Below are 26,912 nucleotides of genomic sequence, written 5' to 3'. Positions count from 1 at the left end.
ATTTAAAAAAACTTGCAAATTCACTAAAAAAATCAGAGGTTTCAGGCCTTCTATAGTTAGGAATTAGCATTTAAAAAACCTTGCAAATTCACTTAAAAACCATAGGTTTTAGGCCTTATATAGTATTATAGTTAGGAATTAGCATTTAAAAAACCTTGCAAATTCACTTAAAAAACCATAGGTTTCAGAACCTTATATAGTTAGGAATTAGCATTTTAAAAACCTTGCAAATTCACTTAAAAAACCATAGGTTTCAGGCCTTATATAGTTAGGAATTAGCATTTAAAAAACCATTGAAATTGCTTCTATATAGTTAGTTGTACTAACTATATTTCGCGCACCCGCAATCCACTTCTGATGATGTCACATATTATATCATTCATGACATGGTCAGTGACATCACTGATGACATCACTGATGACATCTCAAATGACATCACTGATGACATCACTGATGACAACAAAATGCCTTGCAAGCGACAGCTCATGCACTGTATCAGGTGATGGGGGCAGAAATAAGGGAGAGCTGCCACTGAAAATGAAAGCGTTTATTCTCTGAAACCCCTCTATAGTAAATCATCCGGAAGAGGTTTTCAGAGTCCCTTTTTTTGTCAATGTAGGTTCTTTTCCCAAAGATCCTGACCTAGCCCCATTCCCCCTTGGCTTGGTTTTCAATTTGTGATTTATATGGTAATTTTGGTCAAAGGCGCAGTTGATTGGGAATGGTTGTCACACTACATTGTACACAGTGCTGAGACTGCTACGGGTATTCAGTTTTAACATCTGCAGTATTTCCAGTCCTGACCCTACAAGCTTTACAATGGTTAATTTATCCCCACATTTCTCCAAAAATAAGATGACTGATACTAACCAAGCAATGTTTTGTGAAAAGCTGCACTCCTCGAATATGGGCCACTATACTGAGCATTCACACAGCCTCCCACATCACCTCATTACTAAAATACATATGTATTTTTGGGATTAACTGCTCATGAGCTCTGTGTCCCAGGTAATCTTCAAGCGCCTTTGGGGTGCAAACATGAGTTATTTGAAGCTGAAGCAAACATAGCGAGGTGGCATCAAGTCAAATGCTCCTCCGGCCGCCTTTCTTCTTTCTGATCTGTTTCTTTCCGAACTTGGGCCTGTTCCCTGTATTCTTTACTTTCACTTTTTTCTCTATTTATAAATTCGTTTTTCCCCATCCCTGTGTTTTTTTAAACTTTTTTTTGTCTTTCCTCCATTATATATCTTTCCTCCTTGTGTTTTTTCTCACTGGCTCCATTCTTTGGAGTGCTCTCTTCTTCAGATTTCACTTGTTACATAATTATTTCCAAAGGCTTGCTGCATGTGTATTTATTTAGATTCAGGTTCATTTACACCCACTGATGCCTCTTTTCACTTGCCAAGGAGGTGTGGTTATGCTTTGTGTGTGCTGGACACTGCTGTCTGCTTCACACTGGGAGCCTTTTTTATTTTTCACATGTGCCCATATAAATGATTTGCTTGGCCAGAATGGCTATATTGATGGGATGTTTGCAGTGTACTTGTGGCTTACCAAAATCTAGAGTTCTTGTTGCTCGTTGTAGTATTGTGTATGCCTCAATTAGCTTTGCACATAGTGAAGAGGACCACATAATACAGTGTGAGCAGCATCCCTGCATCTGTAATCATTCCAACCAGCTGTGAGGACAGAGTTTAGTCTAAGGAACAATCTGGAGTGGCACCCTGTACCATGCAACTTTGCGAGTTCCCTCTATACTTAGGATGATTGTGTTACTGGCCCACATTCATATTTGGCTGCCAGTAGCGGGTTGCACACCATGCTGCACAATAATCACATGAGGTACACGTGCAGGCATGTATCTCCAAATATTTCACACCACAATGTGGGTAAACAGTGGCCTCAGAGCAGTGCTTAATTTGTAAAAAAAATAAGTGCTAGGGCCCTCGTCAGGAGGTAACTACAGTTTGCAACACCTATTTCCCTGTCTAGTGCTGCAAATGCCAGTACCAACATACCTACTAACCACCACACTCCTACAAGTGTAACATTTCAGAATATTCCATGCCCCAGTGCTGTAAGAATGGCTTGGGTTGCAAGGATTAGTCATTTTTACTGTTTATTAAATGAATAGACAACTGTTGTTGTCAGCATCGCTAAATTCGATATACAGCGCCACCATGTGTCACCATAAAAAGTTTGTGCCTTTATGATGAAATAAAAAGGGCGTGGTTTGACTAGACTGGTTTGATGTTTATGCTGCTTAGGGCCCGATGTAGGTAGGGCGTTACCGATCGGTAACGGCCGAAAATACCGATTTTTGGCCCTTACCGATCGGTAAACAGCCATCGAGATGTAGGGAACCAAAAACAGAAAGAATCGGATAGAAAACCGATTCGGAATGAGTACCGAATGGGAAAGAATCCGATACGTACATACCGAAAATCGGATCTGTAACGAATCGGAAAAACACCGATTCGGTTACAAATACCGAATCGGTCCATGTACCGATTCGTTAGTGACACCGAATTGGAAAATCACCGATTCGGTCCAAGTACCGAATCGTTAGTGACACCGAATCGGAAAATCACCGATTCGGTCCAAGTACCGAATCGTTAGTGACACCGATTCGGAAAATCACCGATTCGGTCCAAGTACCGAATCGTTAGTGACACCGAATCGGAAAATCACCGATTCGGTCCAAGTACCGAATCGTTAGTGACACCGAATCGGAAAATCACTGATTCGGTCCATGTACCGATTCGGAAAAAATACCGATTCGGACATGAGCCGAATCGGAAAACATGCCGATTCGTATGAATCTCCGATCGGGAAATTCCCCGATTCCGACAGTTGGGGAGATGTAGGGAGGCACAGAAACACCGAAATCGGCTCAAAATCGGTAGAATTCACTCGGTATTTACCATGGATTGCAATCAGGTGGTAACCAACTCCAACCCATATAAACAGTCCCAAAATGCATTGCAACTTGCAGGATGGCAGCTTTCTATGTCATTGCGAGGCGGCTACGGCTACAGCAGGAAGGACAGAGGGAATGGCTAAGAAATGAACAGGTCTACAGACAGAGGATAACCCTGTTCATGCTCACTGAGGCTGAGATCCTACAGAGATACAGGCTGGACTCTGACACCATACTTGAGCTCATCAGGGACCTTAAGCCATACTTGGACCACCACACCCCAAGGGCACACGCCATCCCTGCGCACGTCCAGGTGCTATGCAGCCTACACCTGGTAGCGTCTGGCAGCTATCAAAGTGGAGTAGCAGCAGCAGGAGGGGTGAGCCAGAGCAGCCTGTCAAGGTTCTTCCACATATTCCTTGACGCCATGATAGACAGGATGGACCAATACATCTCTTTCCCTGCAACCCACGCAGAACTGCTACAAACTAAAGCTGACTTCTACCAGATGGCACAATTTCCTCAAATCATCGGTTGCATAGATGGCACGCACATTCCGATTTGCCCACCAGCGGACACCGAATACATATACCGCAATCGGAAATCTACACACACCATCAACGTGCAGGTGATCTGCAATGCCAAGTGCACCATCACAGACCTGGTAGCAAAATTTCCAGGAAGTACCCATGACTCCTATATATTCCAACAGAGCGGCATATATGCACGGCTGATGGCTGGCGAATTTGGAGAAGGATACCTCCTAGGTGAGACACATCATCAGACCCCCATAACACATAGTAGGTAGGTGTAATACATGTATGCATGTGTCTAATGTGACCCCTTTCTCTTCCAGGCGACAGTGCATATGCCCTCCGCTCATTCATACTCACCCCCTACCTCAACCCCTCCACACCCAGCCAAAGGAGGTATAACCGGGCCCACATACGCACCAGGAATGTTGTTGAACGGACCTTTGGCATCTGGAAAAGTAGATTCAGATGCCTGCACAAGAGTGGAGGTGCAAGGCAGTATACCCCCATCACCTGCTGCAAGATCATAGCTGTATGTGCAATGTTACACAACCTTGCGGTCAAGAAGGGCACTGAGGTGGAGTTGTCTGACTACGAGGACTATGACGACGACGAAGCTGTGCCACTGACACAGCCAGCTGGGGTGTGTACGCCAAGTGATGGCAGATACAGACGTGAGGAGATCACTGAGAACTATTTCTGACTGAGTACAGATGCAAAGACAGCTAAATGTTGCTTGCAAAAAACAAATTTTAATAGTGTTGCACCACAGTTACAGCACTGAAGTGCATCAAAAAATGGAGTTTGTAAAATCAAATAAAGTCCAGGCTTCTGGTTGCCTCATGCGCCCTTGCCAGGCTATTTTTTTGCCTGCTTGGCAGACCCACTGGGGTGTCCCTCGGCCCCCTCCGAATACCCAGCAGCATCAGCGGATCGCCTGGTGCTCCTCCGTGGCTCAGATGCAGCGCTGGCCGGGCTGCTGCGGCTGCTGCTGTCTCCAGCATCACCCAGGTCCAGGGCAGGATTGGAGGCGGTGTTTGATATTATCATGGCCTCCATGGCCGTGGTGATCCTGGCCATCCCCCTAGTGAGCTCAGCCGTATGCTGACTGAGCACAGATTCTTGGTTGGAGCTGCGATGGCACAGTTGTGCGGTCGCCGCTGCAAGGCGGGCCATGGCCCGGTTTAGCACCCGGGCATCCCTCCTGCGCGCAACCTCATGCTCCTCCTGTCTGGCAGATGAGTGGGTGATGGCAGTGGTCAGCCTGCCTAACCCTGCTGCCACCTCCTTGTTGCTGTCCACAACAGCCTGGAAACCCTTCACCAACTCCCCCATCTGCATGTTGTGCTGCAGGAGCTGGCGTTGGCAGGCCATGGTGGATCTGGCCTGTTGGCGCTGGATTTTAACCATCTGTCCCTCCAGGCCCAGGAACACACTGCCCTCCCGTGCTGGTGCAGCAGTTGTGGTGGTGGCACGGCGTCGGGCACTGCTGCTTCCGGCCTGCTGAGTGGGCTGGGGTGCCACTGGTGGGGGTGTGGTGCTGGCCGGTCCCTGAGCCCCTGCTCCCAGGACAGGTTGGACAGGTGGCAAGGCCACGGTTGTGGCAGGAGCTGGTGTAGGCGGAATGGTCTGCCTTGTAGGGGAGTTGTCTGGTGAGAATTGCAAGGGGGGTGTGCTGGGCAGTACTGGGGAGTGCACTGCTTGGAAGTCAATGACCAGGACTCCCTCCATTCCTAGCCCTGGGGTGTCTCCTTCCTCATCCTCCTCCTCCTCCTGGCCAGCCTGGCTGGTGCTAGGCCCTGCGACTGCAGTGTTGGACGTTGCTGCTCCCTCTGCTGTCACAGTTGTGCCGCCTGATGGGGCCCCTAGGTACAAAGAAGCATTTGTAAACTGAGTGCCGATGTATTACAGTCAGTACAATTATGGCATTCCACATGTCCTTGCATCTCCTTACACCGTGTCACACTGTTTCCTGTCTTGTGATTCTGCACTGACATATTTGGCTAACTTCTGCTGACTACATGTACCATGATGCTTGTCTCTTGTATGTTGGTGACAGTACAGTGCTGGTGTTTGCCTATGCATTGTGTCTACTGGGGAGGTGTCTGGTAGGGTGTGTCATGATGCGCATGCTTCTTACCTGTAGCTGTGGCTCTCGCAGAGCTGTCCAGGGTCCCGATTCCTACGATACTCTCCCTCTCGATGGTGCTGGAGACAATTTCCTCCAGCTCGGTGAGGGGTGGCGCCGGGTTGTTGCCTCCTCCGGTGTGTCCAGCCTGCCTTTGAATGTCAGCCAGCTTCCTCTTCGTGAGGCTGCGGATGTCGTAAAACCTTTTTTTCAGTTCCTCTATGGACCTGGGGGTGACACCCGCAGCATTCCCCTTCTGGGCGATGTCGGCCCAGATTCTCCTCTTGGTGCTGTCTGGCACGTTGAGGGACAGCTTGCCAAACAGCTGGCGGTGCACCCTCACCACCTCCTCAACCAGCACCTGAAGTTCGGTGGTGGTGAACTTGGGCTTCCTCTTCTGGGAGGACTTCTGGCTTCCTGACTGATCTGCCATTTTCTCCTGTTCAGTTTGCAACCTCCTTCTCCCACTGCTGCTAACTGTGTGTGTTGGGCTCAGGCAGGCTTTCCAGAAACTTCTTAATTAGCTGCACCTGCCAGGGTTGCCACTCCCTGTTTGGGTGGGGGAGGGGGAGCCACCTCATTGGCTGAATCGCCTATTGCCGAATCGGCTTTTACCGATTCGGTAATATCCGAATCGGTAAAATCCGATTCGGTATTATCCGAATCGGTAAAAGCCGAATCGGTTCATTCAATGCATTCCTATGGGCTTTTTCGCCATGGGTCTGTTTTCATGGCTACGAATCTATGATTGCCGAATCGGATTTTACCGAATCGGCTTTTACCGAATCGGTATTCGCCGAATCGGGAATATCCGAATCGGTGGTAGCCGATTCGGTGATTTCCGATTCGTTGTTGGCCGATTCGGTACTTTCCGATTCGGACCGAGCAGAATCGGAACGTACAGAATCTCATTACCGATGCCGACCGATTCGGTATTCATTCGGTTTTTTTTTCCTACATCTCGTTTTCCGATTTCAGAATACCGATTCGGCCCGCCTCGGTATTTTGAAATCGGAAAGTCGCGTTTACCTACATCGGGCCCTTAATGTGTTATTGCTTTACAAGTCACTTTGAAATATTTGTGCCTTCATGCACAAACAAAAGGCAAATTAGTTTGACAAAATAGGTTTGATTTTTTTTATGCTGCTGCCCGCTATATTTGTTATTGTGTTACCAGTCACTTTGACATATTTGCACCTTCATGCACAAACCGAAGGGGCATTGGTTGACTAACCTTGTTTGATTTTTGTATCCTGCTGCCTGCCGTACTTGTTATTGTTTTACCAGTCCCTTTGAAATGTGTGTGCCTTCAAAAAGGGAATTGTTTGCCTAAACTGGTTTGATTATTGGTGCTGTACTGGGCGGTCTTGGGCAAAGTGGTAGGTGATGGGCCGAGCTTCTGGTGGGGGCCCCCTCTATATACTTTGCAGGGGGGCCCCCTCAAGTTTCGTTACGCCACTGAACCCAGGGTTCTGAAAAGGAACACTTAGGATTCATTCACCACCAAGAAGATTTCTTTACTGGTATTAGTGGCCTCCTCAATCCTCCTGGCAAAGTAGGCTTTCTTTTCCAAGTAGATTTCATTGGGATAAGCCTTAGTGCAACGCCTATAGGCCTCCTTCAGTGATTTCAGATACTTTGATCGCCATGCTATTTCGGCCTTCTTACAAAGCCTACGACTGGTATTAAGCGCTGGCCTAAACCACAGTGCCGAGGCACGAGAAGAGTTCTTAAGGGCCCGCTCAGGCACAGTGAAACATGCCCTTAAAACAGTGACCCTGAACTGAGCAGCCTCTAATGCTGAGCCGTCTCAAGCTCAGGAGATGCGCTGAGGAGTACCTGCATATTAGTCTCTGGGGCTGCGTCAGGAAGTCGCCTGCCCGTCCGCCCCCGCCCCCCTCCGGGACGCTGACGGGCACAGACAGGCTTTCCTTAGGTGCTCCTTTGGCGCGGGTAAGGCGCGTCCGCTGCGCGGGGCCATCCCCGTCTAAATTTAAAGTCCCGCCCGTGAGGCAGCAAGCCTAGTCTGCCGACTAGCAAGCCTGCCTCACCCAAGATGGCCGCCTTACTAGTGCGCAGCCTCCCCGTCCCTCAGTGCCCCTCAGCTCGTAGTCAGCTGAGAGGGGGGCGCCCAGATCAAACACGGCGAAAGGGAGGCCAGGAAGAGCGGCGCGATAGTCAAGGGTGACAGGTAGGTGCTCGTCTGCCCCCAAAGAAGGAGTTAAAACAGAGTCCTCATGCCAGTGAAGACACAGAACAGAGAGAGACCAGGTACTGGTGCCAAACCCTTACCTCTATGCTCCTTTAGGCGAATAGTCTATACTGTGTGGCCCTTGTTTACTGCGGACAATACCCCTATGATGGAGGGATAGATATGGCTGATTGGTAGTGTTACTACCTAGTCATGAAGCTGGTGGTGATTAATAATAGTTTCAACAGGGTTGCGATGACCAGACTTGAAACCACATGAAACTGACCTTGCTTGGCCTTGATGGGATCTTGGGCCCACTCTATGGGGCCCGATACATTGCTACCTTCCAGAGACAACTCAGGTGGCACTGTTGTGCTCCCAGGCAGTACTTAGCTCTACGGCTGGCATTGTAGGCTTAGTGGATGATTCCCCAATGGCAGGGGATATTACTGCACCACACTACAAGGTTGGAGGGTTTTGTGAGGTGGGATAGGATAGGCATCACTTCTCTTGGGCGTGTTTGAGTGGGCACGCAAAAACTTGCATTAGGGGACCTGCAGGGGCAGTATCTATTTTCTCATACCAAGTTCCACAAATACATGCACTTGCAGCAAGTGAGGACCCTTGAAAATTACAACAACACAATCCATTCAACATAATAATGACAGTGGCACTCTTTGTGGATTGATTATATAGGTTTGTAGCGGGAATTCCTTTCTCCTACAGAACTGGAGAACTGGAACCTCGGTGAATTAGGATGGCCCAAAACTCACCTCAGTACCCAAAATCCCCTTACCGAGCTAGCTAAAGTGTCTCATTGGTAATAACAAACTCCCAATGCTTAGACAGACCAGAACATGAACTTAGAGTACCTCAGGAATCGTGGAACACATGAACACTCTTTCGTTATATAATCATCACAAACCAATCAATCAATCAATCAGTGACACTTATAGAGCGCGCTACATACCCGTAGGGTCTCAAGGCGCTGGGGGGGGGGGGGGGGAGTGCCGCTACTGCTCGAACAGCCAGGTCTTCAGCTTCTTCCTGAAGGAGAGGTGGTCTTGGGTCAGGCGCAGGTCGGTAGGGAGGGAGTTCCAGGTCTTGGCGGCCAGGTAGGAGAAGGACCTTCCTCCAGTAGTCGCTCTTCGGATGCGGGGGACGGCGGCGAGGGCGTGGTTGGCTGATCGGAGGTGGCGTTTGGGAGCGTAGAAGTTGACTCGGCTGTTGAGGTAGCTCGGGCCTTGGTCGTGTAGGGCTTTGTGTGCGTGGGTGAGGAGGCGGAAGGTGATTCTCTTGTTGACGGGGAGCCAGTGAAGGTCTCTCAGATGTCCGGAGATGTGGCTGGTTCGTGGGATGTCGAGGATGAGTCTGGCTGAGGCGTTTTGGATCCGCTGGAGTCTCTTCTGGAGCTTGGCGGTGGTACCGGCGTAGAGGGCGTTGCCGTCGTCCAGTCGGCTGGTGACGAGGGCCTGGGTGACGGTCTTCCTGGTCTCTGTGGGGATCCACCGGAAGATCTTCCGTAGCATGCGTAGGATGTTGAAGCACACCGAGGAGACGTTGTTGACTTGCCTGGTCATGGAGAGGGAGGAGTCCAGGATGAAGCCCAGGTTACGTGCATGGTCTGTCGGTTTGGGTGCGGTGCCCAGGGCGGGAGGCCACCAGGAGTCATCCCAGGCGGAGGGTGAGGAGCCCAGGATGAGGACCTCCGTCTTGTCCGAGTTCAGTTTCAGGCGGCTGGTCGTCATCCACTCGGCTACCTCTTTCATCCCTTCGTGCAGGTTGGCTCTGGCGGCGGCGGGGTCGTTGGTCAGGGAGAGGATCAGCTGGGTGTCGTCGGCGTAGGAGATTATGCTGAGGTTGTGTTTGCGTACGATGGCCGCAAGGGGGCTCATGTAGACGTTGAAGAGGGTGGGGCTCAGAGATGATCCTTGGGGGACGCCGCAGATGACTTCGGAGGCCTCTGACTTGTACGGTGGTAGGCGGACTCTCTGTGCTCTTCCGTCGAGGAAGGAGATGATCCATTCCAGCGCCTTGTCCTGGATTCCGATGTTGCTGAGGCGCCGTACTAGGGTGCGGTGGCAGACCGTGTCGAATGCCGCGGAGAGGTCTAGGAGGATGAGGGCCGCTGTTTCTCCATTGTCCATCAGGGCTCGGATGTCATCGGTGGCGGCGATGAGGGCGGTCTCGGTGCTGTGTTTGGCTCGGAAGCCGGACTGTGAGGGGTCGAGGGATCCGTTCGTCTCGAGGAAGGCGGCCATCTGCTTGTTGACGGTCTTCTCAATGACTTTGGCTGGAAACGGGAGAAGCGAGATGGGGCGGTAATTCTTGAGGTCGGTGGGGTCCGCTGTTGGTTTCTTGAGTAGAGCGCTGAGTTCGGCGTGTTTCCAGCTCTCAGGGAAGATGGTGGTGTCGAAGGATGTGTTGATGATGTCTCGCAGGTGGGGTGCGATGACAGCGTCGGCCTTGTTGAAGACGTGGTGAGGGCAGGGGTCGGTCGGTGATCCGGAGTGGATGGAGTTCATCGTGCGGATGGTCTCTTCGGTGCTGATCGGGGTCCAGGCGTGGAGGATGGTGGTGGGGGGTGGTTGTTTGGTCGTGGTGTGCGTTGGTTGGTTGTTGAAGCTGCTGTGTATGTCCGTGATCTTGTTGTGGAAGTATGAAGCGAGGGAGTTGCAGAGGTCTTGCGATGGGGTGACGTCGTTGTTTCCTGCGCTGGGGTTGGAAAGCTCTTTCACGATGTTGAAGAGTTCCTTGCAGTTGTGTGCGTTGTTGTCCAACCGGTCCTTGAATGCTGTTTTCTTGGCGGCGCGGATCAGCTGGTGGTGTTTCCGGGTGGCAAGTTTGAAGGAGGTCCTGTTGTCCGATGTCGGTTCCCTTTTCCAGACTTTCTCGAGGGCTCTGCAGTTCTTCTTGGAGCTCTTGAGTTCGTCGGTGAACCAGAACGTGGAGTAAAAGAGGACACAGGCATGTTTGGAATATTTATTTACTAATGCAAGGTTCTCAAACGCAGTATCTTGTATAATACTAGCAAACATATTATAAGCAACAAAGCTATCAGCATAGTTATTAGTCCATAAAAGGCGAATGGGGACAGCATACTAAGATGCTCGGCTCGGCTCGGCAGTTCTTCTTGGAGCTCTTGAGTTCGTCGGTGAACCAGAACGTGGAGTAAAAGAGGACACGGGCATGTTTGGAATATTTATTTACTAATGCAAGGTTCTCAAACGCAGTATCTTGTATAATACTAGCAAACATATTATAAGCAACAAAGCTATCAGCATAGTTATTAGTCCATAAAAGGCGAATGGGGACAGCATACTAAGATGCTGGAATGAATAGAAATTAACAATGTCTAATTCACAACCTCCCTATTTAGCATAGTATTTTATATCTATGAAGGTCTCATTTGGGTTTTAGCAGGGCGGGCCCATACCTTAAAATCTCAGTGGCAGGACGATCACACCACCTTCCACCAGCTCTCTGCATGCGAAGCATATCAAGTGTGTTTTGTGCGTTCAGCATCACAATATAAAACTCGCCTAGAGCCAGATTTTGGCAGCAGCATGTGTGTAATGTCGATAAGGGTGCGAAGATCAGACCTTACAACAACACTGGGTTAACTTATCCGTGTACTCGGTGTGCAGACAGAGTGTAGAACAAAACTGATATCAGAGCAATTACATATTATTTCTCTAGTAAATCACGAAGCTCTTCTAGGTTGAAAGCTAAAACAACAATTATGTGTTGTGTGCAAAAGTGAAGCAAGAATGAAAACGGCGTGCAAACATTTAATAAACTCATGCTAACTTAAAACAGTATGTAGAAAAGAAGTAGCTATATGACAACCCCCCGCCCCCCAATGATCAGAGCACTGTCAAAAAATCATATAAAGGCAGAACCTGGAAGGGGCTTAACCTGAAAACAGAGTTCAATAATAATGAACTAGTCTATTCTCCAAACGTATATATGTAGGCCTATAGTGGCCAAACGTAATTGATCCAACCTTTGAAAATATAAGTCAATAGGTCTTGGACGTATATAAAAAATTGTTCACACATGAAAAAAGGCACTGTCCAAAAATATAAAAAGCATGTGCCTAAATAAGTAAAATAAACTCCATGGCATCTCACGATAGAATTGAATATGCAAAACATGCAGCCACAGCCTCCAATATGAAATCACTATCATCATCCAAAAACAGTTCAGCCATCCAATTAAGTAGTGGGAAGGAACATACGTGCTGCTCCGTCACTGGATCCTCTATTAACATCAGAGGACAACTCAGTGGGTTCTCAAGAAAGCTCCTTGCCAAGAACTCATGCGCTGCTGCAATTACATCCCATCGACCCATTAGTCCATGCATCGTTGCCAAGGCCATAATCCTTTCGCCAGTACAAACTAACTCGTGAGCAACTACGGGACTCATCAGATGATTAAAGTCGACGTCAGGAGACACCGTCAAGCAGAGACACAAATCAAGGGCCCAGTGGAAATCGCAGCTCAGGCAATGAAACACAGGCTGGACACATGTGAAATAGGAAAATCGAAACGATATTCCAAACGCCGTGCTTAAAGTCGCAAGCGGCAGGGTGCCATAGTAATCAAGCATCCGGTTGCGCAACAGTGACAGGAGGGGCTCTTCTGCTCCTAATGCAGGATGGGCATCCATTTGTAATAAAGCAAAATAGCACCAAAACGCCTGCAGCTAAGGCCAGCAAGACTGGAAAGCCTCCGAACAAACTCGAAAAAATGGAATGAAAAAAGGCAGGGATGACCCCAAATATTTTCTCAAATGAAGTCACAAGACCGCTGCAAACTAATTTATAAAAGTGAGCGAGACCGGAAGTGGAGGAGGCATTAAAGATTTGATGAACCAGCTCGCTGAAATGTAACGGTAAATCAGTATTTAAAAGCGCTTGCACTTCTGTGCCTGTGTTAGCTATGTGAAGGACAAATGTTTCGCGGGCCGAACTCAGGGCCACCTCTTTTTGAGACAAAAGGGCTCTTATTCTACTCATACCATTGAACTCTGCTTTCAAGGTTGGGATGCGCGGCCAGATGGAAACATCTGAATTCCCATGCGTAGGGGGATACATAACATTTTTGCAGCACACCACACGTTCAGATACAGTTATCACATAAGCGACACCAACAATTAAACCACAACACTCCTCGTTATTCAACAGCAAATAACTACCATTTGCCAAAAGTGTAAACATGGGAATAATTGCGGGTACAGGAGTCCCTTTTAAAACACAGGCCAGATTAGGCCGTTCCTGGTTGCAGGAACCATGCAATTGAATGTGTCTGCATATTAATGAATGGTCAGGGGACTCTGTGCATTCTTCTCCATTCAGATAAACTTCTCTGCCGTCTTTCAGGCATCTATATGTGAAGGGAAGAGACCATGCTTCATGGAGGAAGGCACCTCCTAACGGTTCATAAGGTCCTATTGCAACATGTCGCATACAACTAGTGAATTTGTACAACGCGAATGGTAATGTAATTAATTCGTGGATAAGGCACGTTGCATCAGCGGCCTTAGCTACAGAGAACGGTAAGGATTCCAACCTCTCAATGTGTAACACGGAAAATGATGCATCTCGCATTGAAAGCATGCGCTGTTTGTCAGTCAAATTAAATGGGGCAAAGAGGGAGGAAACGTTCATGTAATTCCAGGGCACACGGCCAGATTTGAGAGTCTGTAGAGTCCATGCAAACTGCATTACAGAATGCAGTTGATTTTGGCCATGGTATAAAACAGACACCTCATCATTTACAATATCATCTACAGAAGAAACAATGTTATTCAACGTGTATATGCGGGAAGAAAGCATGTTAATACTGTTATCGACAACTGCAAGCACCTTTTCTAAATTTGCTTGATCAATTGCTCTCAGGCGCTTAGCAGCTACAATCTGTGATAGCTTCCAAATTTCATTGTAAGCAGCATAAATCCAACGTTTAGATCTACCACTTGCCGGGCCTTTAATGAAATCATTAATATCCACCTCATCAGTCATCTTAGATAGATATAATTTAACAGCAGCTAATGTAGAATGTTGTAACCAATTTTGACATAATTTACCAACGGAGTATGTTGTAACAGTGTGGTCAGGATCAAAACGTGGATCAGGCCTGATTCGTGTAAAACTTTCAGTTAAACCCAGAAAGCGATGCTGGCAAGAGTCAGAGCTTCTGTGCCATAGCAGCCAACCCTTCGGATCAAAACTGGACACATTAAAGGATGCATTACTTACCTAGTAATGTCTGCAATTCTCTAATGGAAAACTTTGTGTAATTCTCCCAACCAGGATATTCATCCAAATCAGGGACATCAGGGGTATTTAACTTTTTTGAAGTAGCCAATCCAAAGCACGTTGTCTGAGAAATAGTAGAATTCAAAAACAACATGTGATTCGGGATGAGACATGCACGGTGCAAAGCCTCAGTGCCTTGTACCTGCCAACTTTTAGAACCCCAAACCGATTTAAGGTCAATGGTTTCATTCCATAGCTCATAGCCCTCTACAGCTAATTTGTCTAGAAAGGACTTCGAATACAACAATTTAGTATCGGTAAGTCTAACTTTGGACATGGTTTCTGTGTCATCTTAAAATAAAATGACTCAGGACTTGATTGATTAAAGTCGGTAAAGTAAGTGTACTTCTTCAAAAATGTACTGGAGCTGCCTTGTAATGGTGCTGGACAATGTTCCCACTGTGTGTAATTTACAGTACCCCTTGTGGAACCTGTTTTGTGCAGGAAATGATTACCATAATGTTGAAAGCAAAATAAGTCACCATAATTAGCAGATTCTAAATATAAATCTTCAGCATCAAAGGCAGCATAATATTTTAAATCAGTAAATAATGATTCTACGGCCTGAACATTCCAATCATCAGAACGTATGTTTTGTTTAACTATATCCCCCATGTTCACTCTAAGTACATTTGGGACATTAACCACTTCAGTTGGGCCATGAATTTGAAATTTAACTGCATCCCACACAATCCCATCAAGAACCGGCCATGCTGTGATGTTAACAAAGTTCAAGTCTCTTTTCAGTCTGTGTGCAGAATGTGAAGAGGATAAGGGGGCCAAAGTTCCATTAAGATGCCGAATGCATGTTCTCTCCTCGACATAGTGTCCATCCATGAGGCGGAAAAAATAAAACACAAAACCAAATGACATAAAAAGGTATATTGAAAAAAGCATTAGCCAAATATATGTCCAAGGGGGAACCAAAACATTTTTTTTTATTAAAGAGGCATAGATTGTACATCTTGAGGGTTTTGTCGAAGTCACTGAAGCAGAGTCAAATGAGAATCTAGAGTCTGTGGCCAAACGTGTTTGTAAATCAGGCATCGATAAATCAGCAGGGAAGGAATAATCGAGGTCATCATTGTTATTAACTGGGAAAGTGTTCGGTATAGGATTGGGAATGACAGGCATCTCTAGGGCCACTTCTGGCTCAGCAGCTGCAGTAATGGCCAAAACAGAATTTCTCACAATCGAAGGACAGGAGACTGCCGGTGTCATACTATGAAGAATCGGCCACCCTGTGTATCTTGACATTGTCAATTGAGATAAACCTGATTTCCTCACGACCTGGAAGTGGTGGTAAAACGACTGTTCTTGTGCCCTTCACTCCAAGAACGGGGACCGGTGCTCGATAGGAAGGACCAAATTCTTTCTTGTTGTCGATCTTCTCTCGAACCAGTTCTCCAACTTTGGGTAGCCAGCCAACTACCGGGATCTGCAACGCATCATCCGACGTGGAGGGCAAATGTTCTTTTGCAAGACTGTCTCTGGACTTTTGTAGATCCTGTAAAACAGCACAATGTGCATCTACGTCAAAGGCCGTGGCTTGAGCCACGCAGTCTAGACCGTCGAGGTCAGGGACGTACATCTTGATACCAAAGAGCATTTTGTACGGGGTCCGCCCACCCAGAGACCTTCTAGGGAGATTATTAAGAGCACGCTGCACGCCATTGAGGTGGGCCAGCCAGTTTCAGCCAGTGCCTATAACTCGAGCTGTCAAAGATTGCTTTAAGTCACGGTTCATTCGTTCCACTACACTGTTACCCCCAGGTCTGTATGGAGACAAAAACTTGACTTGGACCCCCAACTAAACCATAGCATCCTTATACGCCTTAGAGGCGAAAGCCGGACCCTGATCCGAATGGAAGGTACCACAGGCAAAAATCCCTACAAAGACACGCAAATCTCTTATGACTGTCCGTGAATCAGCGCTGCGATGGGGCCATACCCACACAAAGCGTGTGCATGAATCAACTGCTACTAAGATGTACTTATACGCAGTATCAGAAGTAAAAGGACCGCAGTGATCTAAATAAACGCATCCTAGTGGTTTATTAGAAATGTCCAACTGTGTCTGTGGCGGACACGCTGCAGTCGGAGGCTTGATCTGCTGGCAAATGTCACATTGAAGGACATAATCATGCGTCTGTTTGTACAGTCCCCGCCACCAGAACCTCTGTTGTAGCTGAGTTACAGTGGCTGAGACGCCCGCAGACACCAGACCTTCATGAGCCGCTGTAATCAAAGTAGCCCTGCGATCCGAGTTGGGAACCAAACGTTCGCCAACTTCAGGAATTTTCACGTAAGGAACCTTATCGGGACTTAAGTGGTATGTGTACTTCGAAGGGAACCCCGCAGGATATTTACCTCCCTTCTCAGTGGCAGCAACAGCCGCCAAGATGTCATCATCTATTTTACTTTTGGACCGTGTAACTGCTGCAACTAAATATTTAGATACTGCTGATTTCGCTGCTTCATCAGCAAGCGAATTACCGACAGCGTGGACTCCCACGCGCTGATGGCCGAGAGTATGAATCACAAACACAAGTGGCAACCGCTCTTTAAGCTCAGCCACTCGGACCCAGATCATTTTATGTTTTATTGTGCTACCCTTGGAATCACGAAACTCATTCTGAATCCAAAAGATTAAGTTTTCATTGTAAGACTGGACACAGTAGTAAGAATCACTTACGATAAGAGTAGTCACCCTAGGATCTGTGTACTCCAATGCAAGCATTAAAGCACGAAGTTCTGCCAATTGAGCAGTGCAGTCTCTGAGTGTCTGCGTGTGCATGACACTGGACTTGAACTCATCGTTCACCATGGCACCGACCACAATGGCGCATGCGGAAACGTAGGCGTGTTTAGAGCCATGCGCAACCTGCGCCGAACCATCGGTGTAAATGATGCAATGGAAATCCTCCAGGGGTCGCATTGCTAAAGGAGCAGGATGAACAAATTCATACTGTAAGTACTCCTGCGACCTTAATGTGGCGTCACAAATAAACGTGACATCCTGAGATGACAAGGACGCTGCCCATTGAATCCACCGAGGGTGCAAAGCCTTAGAATTAGGTACACTGGCTTTTGTGACTGCCTCCAAGGCAGGACACGGGGTAACAACCAACATGCGTTTTCCCTGTGACAGGGCACGTTCTTTAAGAATAGCCATCTGCACAGCCGTCAAAACTTTCTCCACAGTGGAAAATCGCAGTTCAGCCGAAGTGTACAAGTGTGACTTGTAAGCAAAAGGTACTGTGTCTCCTTCATTAAAAGTCAGGTACGTGAAACCTACCGTCCCAGAGATAATTCTTATCACCAGGTTGGTCTGATTATCACAAGTCAGTAAGAATTTAGAAGCGAGCAGATCAGCCTGCAAAGACTGCAGTATAGCCGAATGCTCAGGCAGCCAGCATGATTTGGAAAAGGATGGTTGTATCTAAGCATACAAAGGCTTGATACGCTGGGCATATTCCGAAATGTAAGTTCTCCCGAAATTCAAAAAGCCCAGTAAAGATTGTAATTTTTTCAGTGTGCATTTCTCCAGGAAGTGAGGAGCCAATCCCTTTCCTTCATTGTTAAGCTCGTAGCCCAGAAACAACACTGTGTACTCTGCAATGTGCGATTTTGCAAAGTTGAATTTGTAACCTAAGTTTGCAAAGGTACAAATAATTCTGTTTACACGACACAGGTGCTCCCAAAGTTCGTCGTCTGTGAGATATATGTCATCCACATACGAACAAGCATCCGGGTCGGTTCTCTCCAAAAGAGAGACTATGCGGGCGGAAAAAACCCCAGGACTATTCTTATAGCCCATAGGGAGACGCCAAAAGTGTTTTTGGACACCGCCGCATGTAAAACTGGTCCATTGGGAACTCATAGCATCCAATTGGTGGGTATAGAAACCATTAGAAATGTCAAGCGTGGTCTTAAACCGCTTACGCACAAGACTATTCACAAGAGCAGAGCCGTGAGTGTTCTGTACTGCACAGTTACGGCAATGCGAGTTTAAATGCCGGTAATCCAAAACCAAACGATACGATCCGTCAGGCTTGTTTACAGTAAAAAGAGGGTTATTCATTGGTGACACACATGTTTCAATTACACCTTGATATTCCAATTGTTCAAGGATATCCGCGACGGAAGCTTTCGCTTCACGTCTTATAGGATATTGAGGTTGAGGCTGCGGCTGAGACCCTAAAGGTATCTCGTGGCGTTGGGACAATTTATCCCAACCACATTGATTGCTGTATACAGCCCGCGCAAGATTAAGAGCCCACTCTTCTGCAAAATGCTGTGCATTCTCTTTCGAGACCGTGTTCGCGAAACTGGGGAGGATCACCTCCTCTCCTCGCGGAGCTGCGAGCACAAAAGGTGGGGGCCAGTCAGCCTCCAAAAGCAAAATGTCATATGTAGACGATAGATTTTCCCAAAATACCCCTTTTATGGTTCGTTGTATGTCACCCTCAATTAACAGGACAATTTCAAAAAGTCTATCAGGGGGAGCAACTCTGGTGTCAGCTGTTTCAATGACAACATAAGTATCAGTCGCTGTCACCTTCAGTAGTGGACGGAGCGCCTCTCTCACTATGGTAATCTCCGCCGCGCTGTCCAGCAAGGTCAGAGCCCACGTCAGATTCGAAGCCGCGTTCTCACTATCTGGGGCATATCGATGCGCTGTTAAGGCTGCGACTTTCTTCTTGGCAAACTGTGGTCTCCTAGGCGTAGAGCCTTCCTGCTTTTCTGCACCGTTCCTCGGGCGGGGCTGGTCACGTCCTTCCTGACCACCCCGACCCCTGCCGCCCCCTCCACCACCGGTCGTCGGAGCCGATGAGTCCTGAAAGGAATGAGGAGAGCGTTGGTCAGAAGCCTGAAATCGATCAGGAGTCTTAATCGTCGCGCGGTCGCGCAAGTCATAAACACGTTCCGACTGCGTAGGTAACGGAGACGCAGGGCGAGAAACCTGTGTCTGTTGTTGTTGCGGTTGCTTTCCCTGTTTCTGTTGTTTTTTAGGCCAATTTAGTTTTTTGGACTTGGGCTGAACTTCCGTCTCCGAAGTTTGTCCCTGGGGCTGCTTTTTATCTTTAACAGAAAAAGGCTTAACGCCCTTACAATTGCGACCCACGGTTTTGTAAGCCGCCGCAATAATTCTCGCTACCTGTCGGGGTTTCTCGGCCTCGGGAAGCACCGCTAACGCGTTAGCAACCTGAAAGTTCACTGCATCTCCCTTGACATTAGCAAGGATCAGATTGCAAACTACGTCAAAGGTGCCACACAGGCGCATGCCCAATTCGACTGCCGATTCCGGTCCGTGATCATCTTGAACACGTTTAAGGACCGAAGACAGCACTGACATAGACGGGGTGCCGTAGCACCGCGCATAGACCGCCGCAAAAGTCTTTCCCCATGTCTCACAGTCAACAAGTTCAGGGGCCAAATCCTTCGGCAAACTAAGTGTAAGAATCCGGTGTTTTTCACCAGGAGTCGTATTAGGAAATACAGCTTCCAGCTGGTCAAATTTCTCGGCAAGCCAGAAAGGAAAATCATCCTTTTCCTGGGGCTTCTTGCCCATAACAGCATTGACCATGACAGGACTGATTTTCAAACCACCCTGCCCTGCCGGAAGCGCCGCACCCCCCGGGGCTCCACCCGGAAGATTATGGCTGGTGTAATGCACTAAGGCTCTAATCACGGCAATCGCGACTACATGTAGTCGTCGGATTTCAGCCAAATTACAATTGCCGTGTAGAGGATGAGGAGTAAATCCTGCCAAAACAGGCCAACTAGCGCCTGGAATGGACAAAGGACCCAACCTCGGAGCGGTTAAAGAATGGGGTAGGGCGCCACCAAACCAAACTCCATGCTGCCAAACATCAATAGGTACTTCCTGTGCTCTGTACGGAGTATACTCATTAGGAACAACCGTGGGAGTGTATGTGTGGAATACGCCTGAATTAGCGTCCACTGCCGGAAATGTCACCCACGAATAAAAGAGTTCGTAAGGGTAAGCATGTTCCGCACTCACCACCATAATCACAGCCAAGCCCTCCAAAGGTACATTGTAAGCCCGCAAATGATTTCGCACCGCAATGCGACTATGCAGCGGAATGTCCACGGGCTGGGCCATGACAGCACAGGAATTAGAAAAAACAAAGTAAACTTTGTAGCACAACTGGGTAGTAATTCAAGGAAACCGTTTTAGAAAGAATCAAGCTTGAAAAGACCTATTTTAAAAATAGGTAGGTTTTTTCGACACCACCGTTTACCGGAAACGTTAGTGAAGGGGTTAAGGATTGAATGATATACTACTCGAGTGTCATGATATAAGGCCAACAATGTATGGGTGCCATGTAGCGGGAATTCCGTTCTCCTACAGAACTGTGCATAGAGACCTGGAACCTCTGTGAATTAGGATGGCCCAAAACTCACCTCAGTACCCAAAATACCCTTACCGAGCTAGCTACAGTGTCCTGTTGGTCATAACAAACTCCCAATGCTTAGACAGACCAGAACATGAACTTAGAGTACCTCAGGAATCGTGGAATACATGAACACTCTTTCGTTATATAATCATCACAAACCAGAACGTGGAGTAAAAGAGGACACGTGCATGTTTGAAATATTTATTTACTAATGCAAGGTTCTCAAATGCAGTATCTTGTATAATACTAGCAAACATATTATAAGCAACAAAGCTATCAGCATAGTTATTAGTCCATAAAAGGCGAATGGGGACAGCATACTAAGATGCTGGAATGAATAGAAATTAACAATGTCTAATTCACAACGTCCCTATTTAGCATAGTATTTTATATCTATGAAGGTCTCATTTGGGTTTTAGAAGGGCGGGCCCATACCTTAAAATCTCAATCAATCAATCAAAGACCTTTGTAGAGCGCACTACCTACCCATAGGGTCTCGAGGCGCATGGGGGGGGGGGCGTTACTGCTCGAACAGCCAGGTCTTGAGCTTCTTCCTGAAGGAGAGGTGGTCTTGGGTCAGGCGCAGGTCGGCCGGGAGGGAGTTCCAGGTCTTTGCGGCCAGGTAGGAGAAGGACCTTCCTCCTAAGGTGGCTCTGCGGATGCGTGGGACGGCGGCGAGGGCGTGGCTGGCGGATCGGAGGTGGCGTTTGGGAGCGTAGAAGTTGATGCGGTTGTTGAGGTAGCTCTGGCCTTGGTCGTGGAGAGCTTTGTGTGCGTGGGTAAGGAGGCGGAAGGTGATTCTCTTGTTGACCGGGAGCCAGTGCAGGTCTCTTAGGTGTCCGGAGATGTGGCTGTGTCGTGGGATGTCGAGGATGAGTCTGGCTGAGGCGTTCTGGATGCGCTGGAGTCTCTTCTGGATCTTGGCGGTGGTTCCGGCGTAGAGTGCATTGCCGTAGTCCAGTCGGCTGGTGACGAGGGCCTGGGTGACGGTCTTCCTGGTCTCTGTGGGGATCCACCAGAAGATCTTCCGAAGCATGCGCAGGATGTTGAAGCACGACGAGGAGACGGCGTTGACTTGCCTGGTCATGGAGAGGGAGGAGTCCAGGATGAAGCCCAGGTTGCGTGCGTGGTCCGTCGGTTTGGGTGCGGTGCCCAGGGCGGGGGGCCACCAGGAGTCGTCCCAGGCGGAGGGCGAGGAGCCCAGGATGAGGACTTACGTCTTGTCTGAGTTCAGCTTCAGGCGGCTCGTCGTCATCCACTCAGCTACCTCTCTCATCCCTTCGTGCAGGTTGGCTCTGGCGGCGGCGGGGTCGTTGGTCAGGGATAGGATCAGCTGGGTGTCGTCGGCGTAGGAGATTATGTTGAGGTTGTGTTGGCGTGCGATGGCCGCGAGGGGGCTCATGTAGACGTTGAAGAGAGTCGGGCTCAGTGAGGATCCTTGAGGGACACCGCAGCTGACTTTGGTGGCCTCTGATTTGTACGGTGGTAGGCGGACTCTTTGAGTTCTTCCGTTGAGAAAGGAGACGATCCATTCCAGCGCCTTCTCCTGGATTCCGACGTTGCTGAGGCGTTGCACTAGGGTGCGGTGGCAGACCGTGTCGAACGCCGCGGAGAGGTCTAGGAGGATGAGGGCCGCTGTTTCCCCGTTGTCCATCAGGGCTCGGATGTCGTCGGTGGCGGCGATGAGGGCGGTCTCGGTGCTGTGGTTGGCACGGAATCCGGACTGCGATGGGTCGAGGGATCCGTTCGTCTCGAGGAAGGCGGCCAGCTGTTTGTTGACGGTCTTCTCGATGACTTTGGCTGGAAACGGGAGTAGAGAGATGGGGCGGTAATTCTTGAGTTCGGTGGGGTCTGCTGTAGGTTTCTTCAGTAGAGCGCTGAGTTTGGCGTGCTTCCAGCTCTCGGGGAAGGTGGCGGTGTCGAATGAGGTGTTGATGATGTCCCGCAGATGGGGTGCGATGACAGCGTCGGCTTTGTTGAAGTGGCAGGACGATCACATCACCTTCCACCAGCTCTCTGCATGCGAAGCATATCAAGTGTGTTTTTGTGCGTTCAGCATCATAATATAAAACTCGCCTAGAGCCAGATTTTGGCAGCAGCATGTGTGTTATGTCTATAAGGGTGCGAAGATCAGACCTTACAACAACACTGGGTTAAGTTATACGTGTAGCCTTCAGCACTCGGTGTGCAGACAGAGTGTAGAACAAAACTGATATCAGAGCAATAACATATTATTTCTCTAGTAAATCACAAAGCTCTTCTAGGTTGAAAGCTAAAACAACAATTATGTGTTGTGTGCAAAAGTGAAGCAAGAATGAAAACGGCGTGCAAACATTTAATAAACTCATGCTAACTATACACAGTATGTAGAAAAGAAGTAGCTATATGACGGTTGGGTTTGGCAGTCCAGGTGTATACTGTGGTGTATTGTTATTGTTTGGAATGACGCGCATGTATGCACGCGCGTCATCCACAAACAATATGCGTGCTGTTATGTTTCAAAGGTGTGTATGTCGCGTGTTGTGGTTCGCGTGCGGTGTTTATGTAGATCTGTGCCTCGTGTGTGTGTTGTGCTTTGAATGAGTGTGGAATGTATAAATGGTTAGGCAGACAGTTTACTGGCATTCGAGTTTGTACGTTGCTGGAGTTTACATGCTAAATAAAGCTCCGTTTACCTTTACTACGGATTCTGCTTCTCTTTTCTTCTGGATACCATCATACTATTTCATAACACTGGCGACGATCGGGAACGTCTGGAGTTTACATGCTAAATAAAGCTCCGTTTACCTTTACTACGGATTCTGCTTCTCTTTTCTTCTGGATACCTTCATACTATTTCATAACATACACAGTGAATTCCTTGAAAAGCCAACACCCATTCTGAGAAAGCTAAAGCTGTCCTGTTGGTGTTCAGCCCTAATACACTGTGGGGCAGATTTATGTTAACTGGCGCATCCCGAAGGATGCGCCAGTTAACATGCGCCACAGTGCGCCACAACTGCGCCACCCATGGTGCGCCGCATTAATGATGCGGCGCACCATGGGGCAAAAACGGCACAGATGCGTGACGCATCTGTGCCGGAAATGTGACGCATTGCTGGAGTTGCGTTGCAAGCGCGACAGCAGCTCCAGCAATGCTCTGGGGGGGCCTATTCTTTCAATGCTGCCTCAAGCCTTACGCCTGCTTCAAGCAGGCGCAGGGTTTTGACGCAGCATTGCCCTGAAAGTGACTGAGTGAAATCTCATAGATTTCACTCAGCCACTTTCAGGAGGCATTCCTGCGCAGGAACGCCCCCCCCTGAGCAGGAATGCCTCCTCATGGCGCAGTGCTATACAACGTGACGCATCTCCTAGATGCGTCACGTTGTAAATGGGGCACAGGGATGCGCCACGTTTCCGTGCCGTTGCGTCACGCAACGGCGGCGTAAACGTGGCGCAAGCCCTTCATAAATCTGCCCCTTAGATTCTTTACAGCTCGTTCATTTAAAGTGGGTCAGCAATCACAAATAAGGCCTGGCCCTGGAAAAGGACTGCTTATAAAACCCTTTTGGCCTTACTCCTCCCCTCCTGACACCCAGGACAATAAAACAGAAAGCTGACTACCCCTCTCCACCTGAAGAGGCTCCATGTGCTCAGCTACCATCCTTGGCAAGGAGCAACTCTAGGATGCTGTCCCTTCTATGTCACCCTGTGTACAACACGGTCAACTATTGTTGGGAATTTCCTTACTGATTAAATGATGAGGCCAGCATAGGGCTGCACATTGAATGGAATCGCTTCTGGGTGCTGAACAGAAGGGTTGGGAACTCTTTACAGAACTTTGTGGAGTCCTGCCAGTTTCGAAACACTCAACAGTTTGGGCAGATAATGGAACTGAAGAATTCTGCCAAGGTTCATACAACTTTGGTCAAGCCAAAAATCCAGGAGTTCAATAATTTTATGCTTTCTTTCTGTATTGATAATTTGGTCCAAAGAACAACTACCCTATACTAATAATGCAAGCAGGGAAGGTATTCCCATGCAAAAGACCACACAGACGTGGTGCAGTAAAATTTGCAATCTTTTCACTGCCTCACTCTGCGACTTGACTGTGTCAAAATCCCTATGCCTGCTCAGACCAGGCTTAAGGATCAATGCAGGACTTTTACAATGGGACTTGTCTATGTGTTCTGACGACCAACTCCAGCAGTGCATCACGTTTGCACCAACAGAAGCTCAGAATTTCTGATGCATCTCTTAATCCTTGCTCTATGGAGCCTCGTATTGTAAATATACTGCATCCATGGTGTCACAAGGGCATTTGACACAGGTACAGGGAAACTCATGCATCAATGCTTTTGCGTCAGTTTCTTGGAAATGAGGCCCTAGGCGCTGAGAGAAGGGAGCACGGTAGGGATTGTGCCTGCCTGTGTGAGTGCAGATTAGCAGTTTGCGAGTGCCAAATGATCAGTGTGCGAGTGTAAAGTAATCTGTGTGTCCACACAAGTGGGTTTTAGCAGATGTGCCTATGTGTGTCCAGATTGAGCAGTATGCCTGTGTGAGTGTAGGGGGAGGTGTATTTATAATAGTGAAGAATGAGAGTTGTGTGTGAGTTTAGGTTCAGCGAAATTAATGTATGAGTACAATGTGAGATGCACTATATTAAAGTGAGAACTATTGCCATTGCCAATGCTTGTTTTTCTTGTTTATGGATAGTCGAATCCAATCTAGCAATTACATCAATAAATAAGCTTTGATGGCGGCCCCCTCCCCCACTATGATAACTATTTTTGCACTACTGACTTTGGGGAATATGGTTGCCCTAAAAAACAAATTTGTCTTAAGTTGGTATTGCCTCTGTTTAATGCAGTCTATTATGAAAAATAAGTGTTCCTTAATCCCTCACATGGACGATACTCTTTTAATGTTTAGGACTTCAATGTAGATGACTGTAATACAAACAAGATTTAAAGTAGCTTGCTCCCACTTTTTCATTTATCACATGATGAATTTGAGTGATAAGTGCTTTACTGTTTGGACAGGATAAAGTTGCATCGCATCCACAGACACCTGGGGCAGATTTACAAGACCCTTGCACCACTTTTGCGTCATTTTTCCCATGTTAAAAATGACGCAAAAGTGGCGCAGCGGGCTTGTAAATCTGCCCCCAAGTGCCTTAGCAGTCCACTACCTGGTTACTGTTTGATTAGGTTATATACATACCAAGGCTTTGAAAGGAAAGTCCCTGCTGAGGGTTATGCTTATGCCGTAGGCCTCCAGTGTCACCACTTTGGTGTATGAAACTGTCTTGCTTCCTCGGTTGTCATTCTCAACTGTGACTCTGAAGGCAGTGAAAGAGGGATCCTTGGAGACGAGGCCAACCAGCTGATAGACGCAGGTGCCCATGAAATCATATCTATATTCATCGAAGGTGGTGTAGTGAGTATCTCCACTGCCGGTGCAGGTGGAGTAGCTGACTGGGAAGCAGCCTCGAACTCCATTTACCAGCATGCATTTTTCGCTGACTTTGCATTGGGTATTCCTGCAGACCACCATGCCAAGGGTTGGGTCACACTTACAGCGCACTTGGCAGTTGGCATCGTACCAGATGTCCTCATTTGGTTTGTAGTAGATGCCATTGGAAGTGCAGCCGCAGCTTCCCACAGGCACACATTTGTCCACATTAAGAACATAGCCATCATTACACTGGCAGGTCTCAACACAGGGTCTGATGCAGGTGGCAGGGGCAACTCTGTCAGAGCAGCTGGCTGGACAGGCGTTCCCACAGGCCTCATAGTGACTGTTCTCCCCACAGGGAAGTGCTAGAATGGAAACATATATATGTTAGTTCACCACAAATATAATACACTGCACTATAATCAGAAAACATATATAATTTCTATGCAAATAGTAGGCCTTTGTGATGACATTTCACACTAATATAATATTTAACAATAGAAGGGCCTGGAAAGCAATAGTCACTGACGAATCTGAGTGGTTATGAAACCTCATTAAATACTGAGATAACTTTGCACATTTACTAAATACAAGCCCCGGCATTGATGAGACATCCTCATGTGCCACTGCACGTTATTATTATTATTATTATTATATTTGGGTTTGTAAAGCGCACAGATACCCAGGGGTTTCCCGGCGCTGACAGAGGAAGAAGAAGCAGGGAGACACAAGATGGGAGAAGATCAAGCAGAGAAAAGCCAGGTTTTCAGGCCTTTACTGAATTTCAGGTAGCAAGTTTCAAAACGCAAAGAAATGGGGAGTGTGTTCCAGAGTGATGGCGCCAGATAGGAGAAGGAGCGACCACCAACTCTGGTGCGTTTGAAACGGGGCACGGAGAAGGTGCCAAGAAAGGAGGATCTAAGAGTGCGCACTGGACAGTACGGTTGAACCAAAAT

The 26,912-nt window shown here is 47.9% G+C and overlaps 1 protein-coding gene across 1 annotated transcript in view; it reads right to left on the bottom strand.

The window, feature by feature from the left end:
• LOC147701265 (IgGFc-binding protein-like) overlaps positions 1 to 26,912 on the bottom strand; it is a 441,798-nt gene that overhangs the window by 203,317 nt on the left and 211,569 nt on the right. Inside the window, 1 exon segment of the mRNA XM_086929330.1 lies at positions 25,723 to 26,321. Coding sequence (XP_086785456.1) covers positions 25,723 to 26,321 — 599 coding nt within the window.

This window comes from Lissotriton vulgaris, chromosome 7 (assembly GCF_964263255.1).
Source record: "Lissotriton vulgaris chromosome 7, aLisVul1.2, whole genome shotgun sequence".
Classification (NCBI taxonomy): Eukaryota; Metazoa; Chordata; class Amphibia; order Caudata; family Salamandridae; genus Lissotriton; species Lissotriton vulgaris.
Note: the sequence above shows the minus strand (reverse complement) of the source record. Positions and strands in the feature narration are given on the sequence as shown.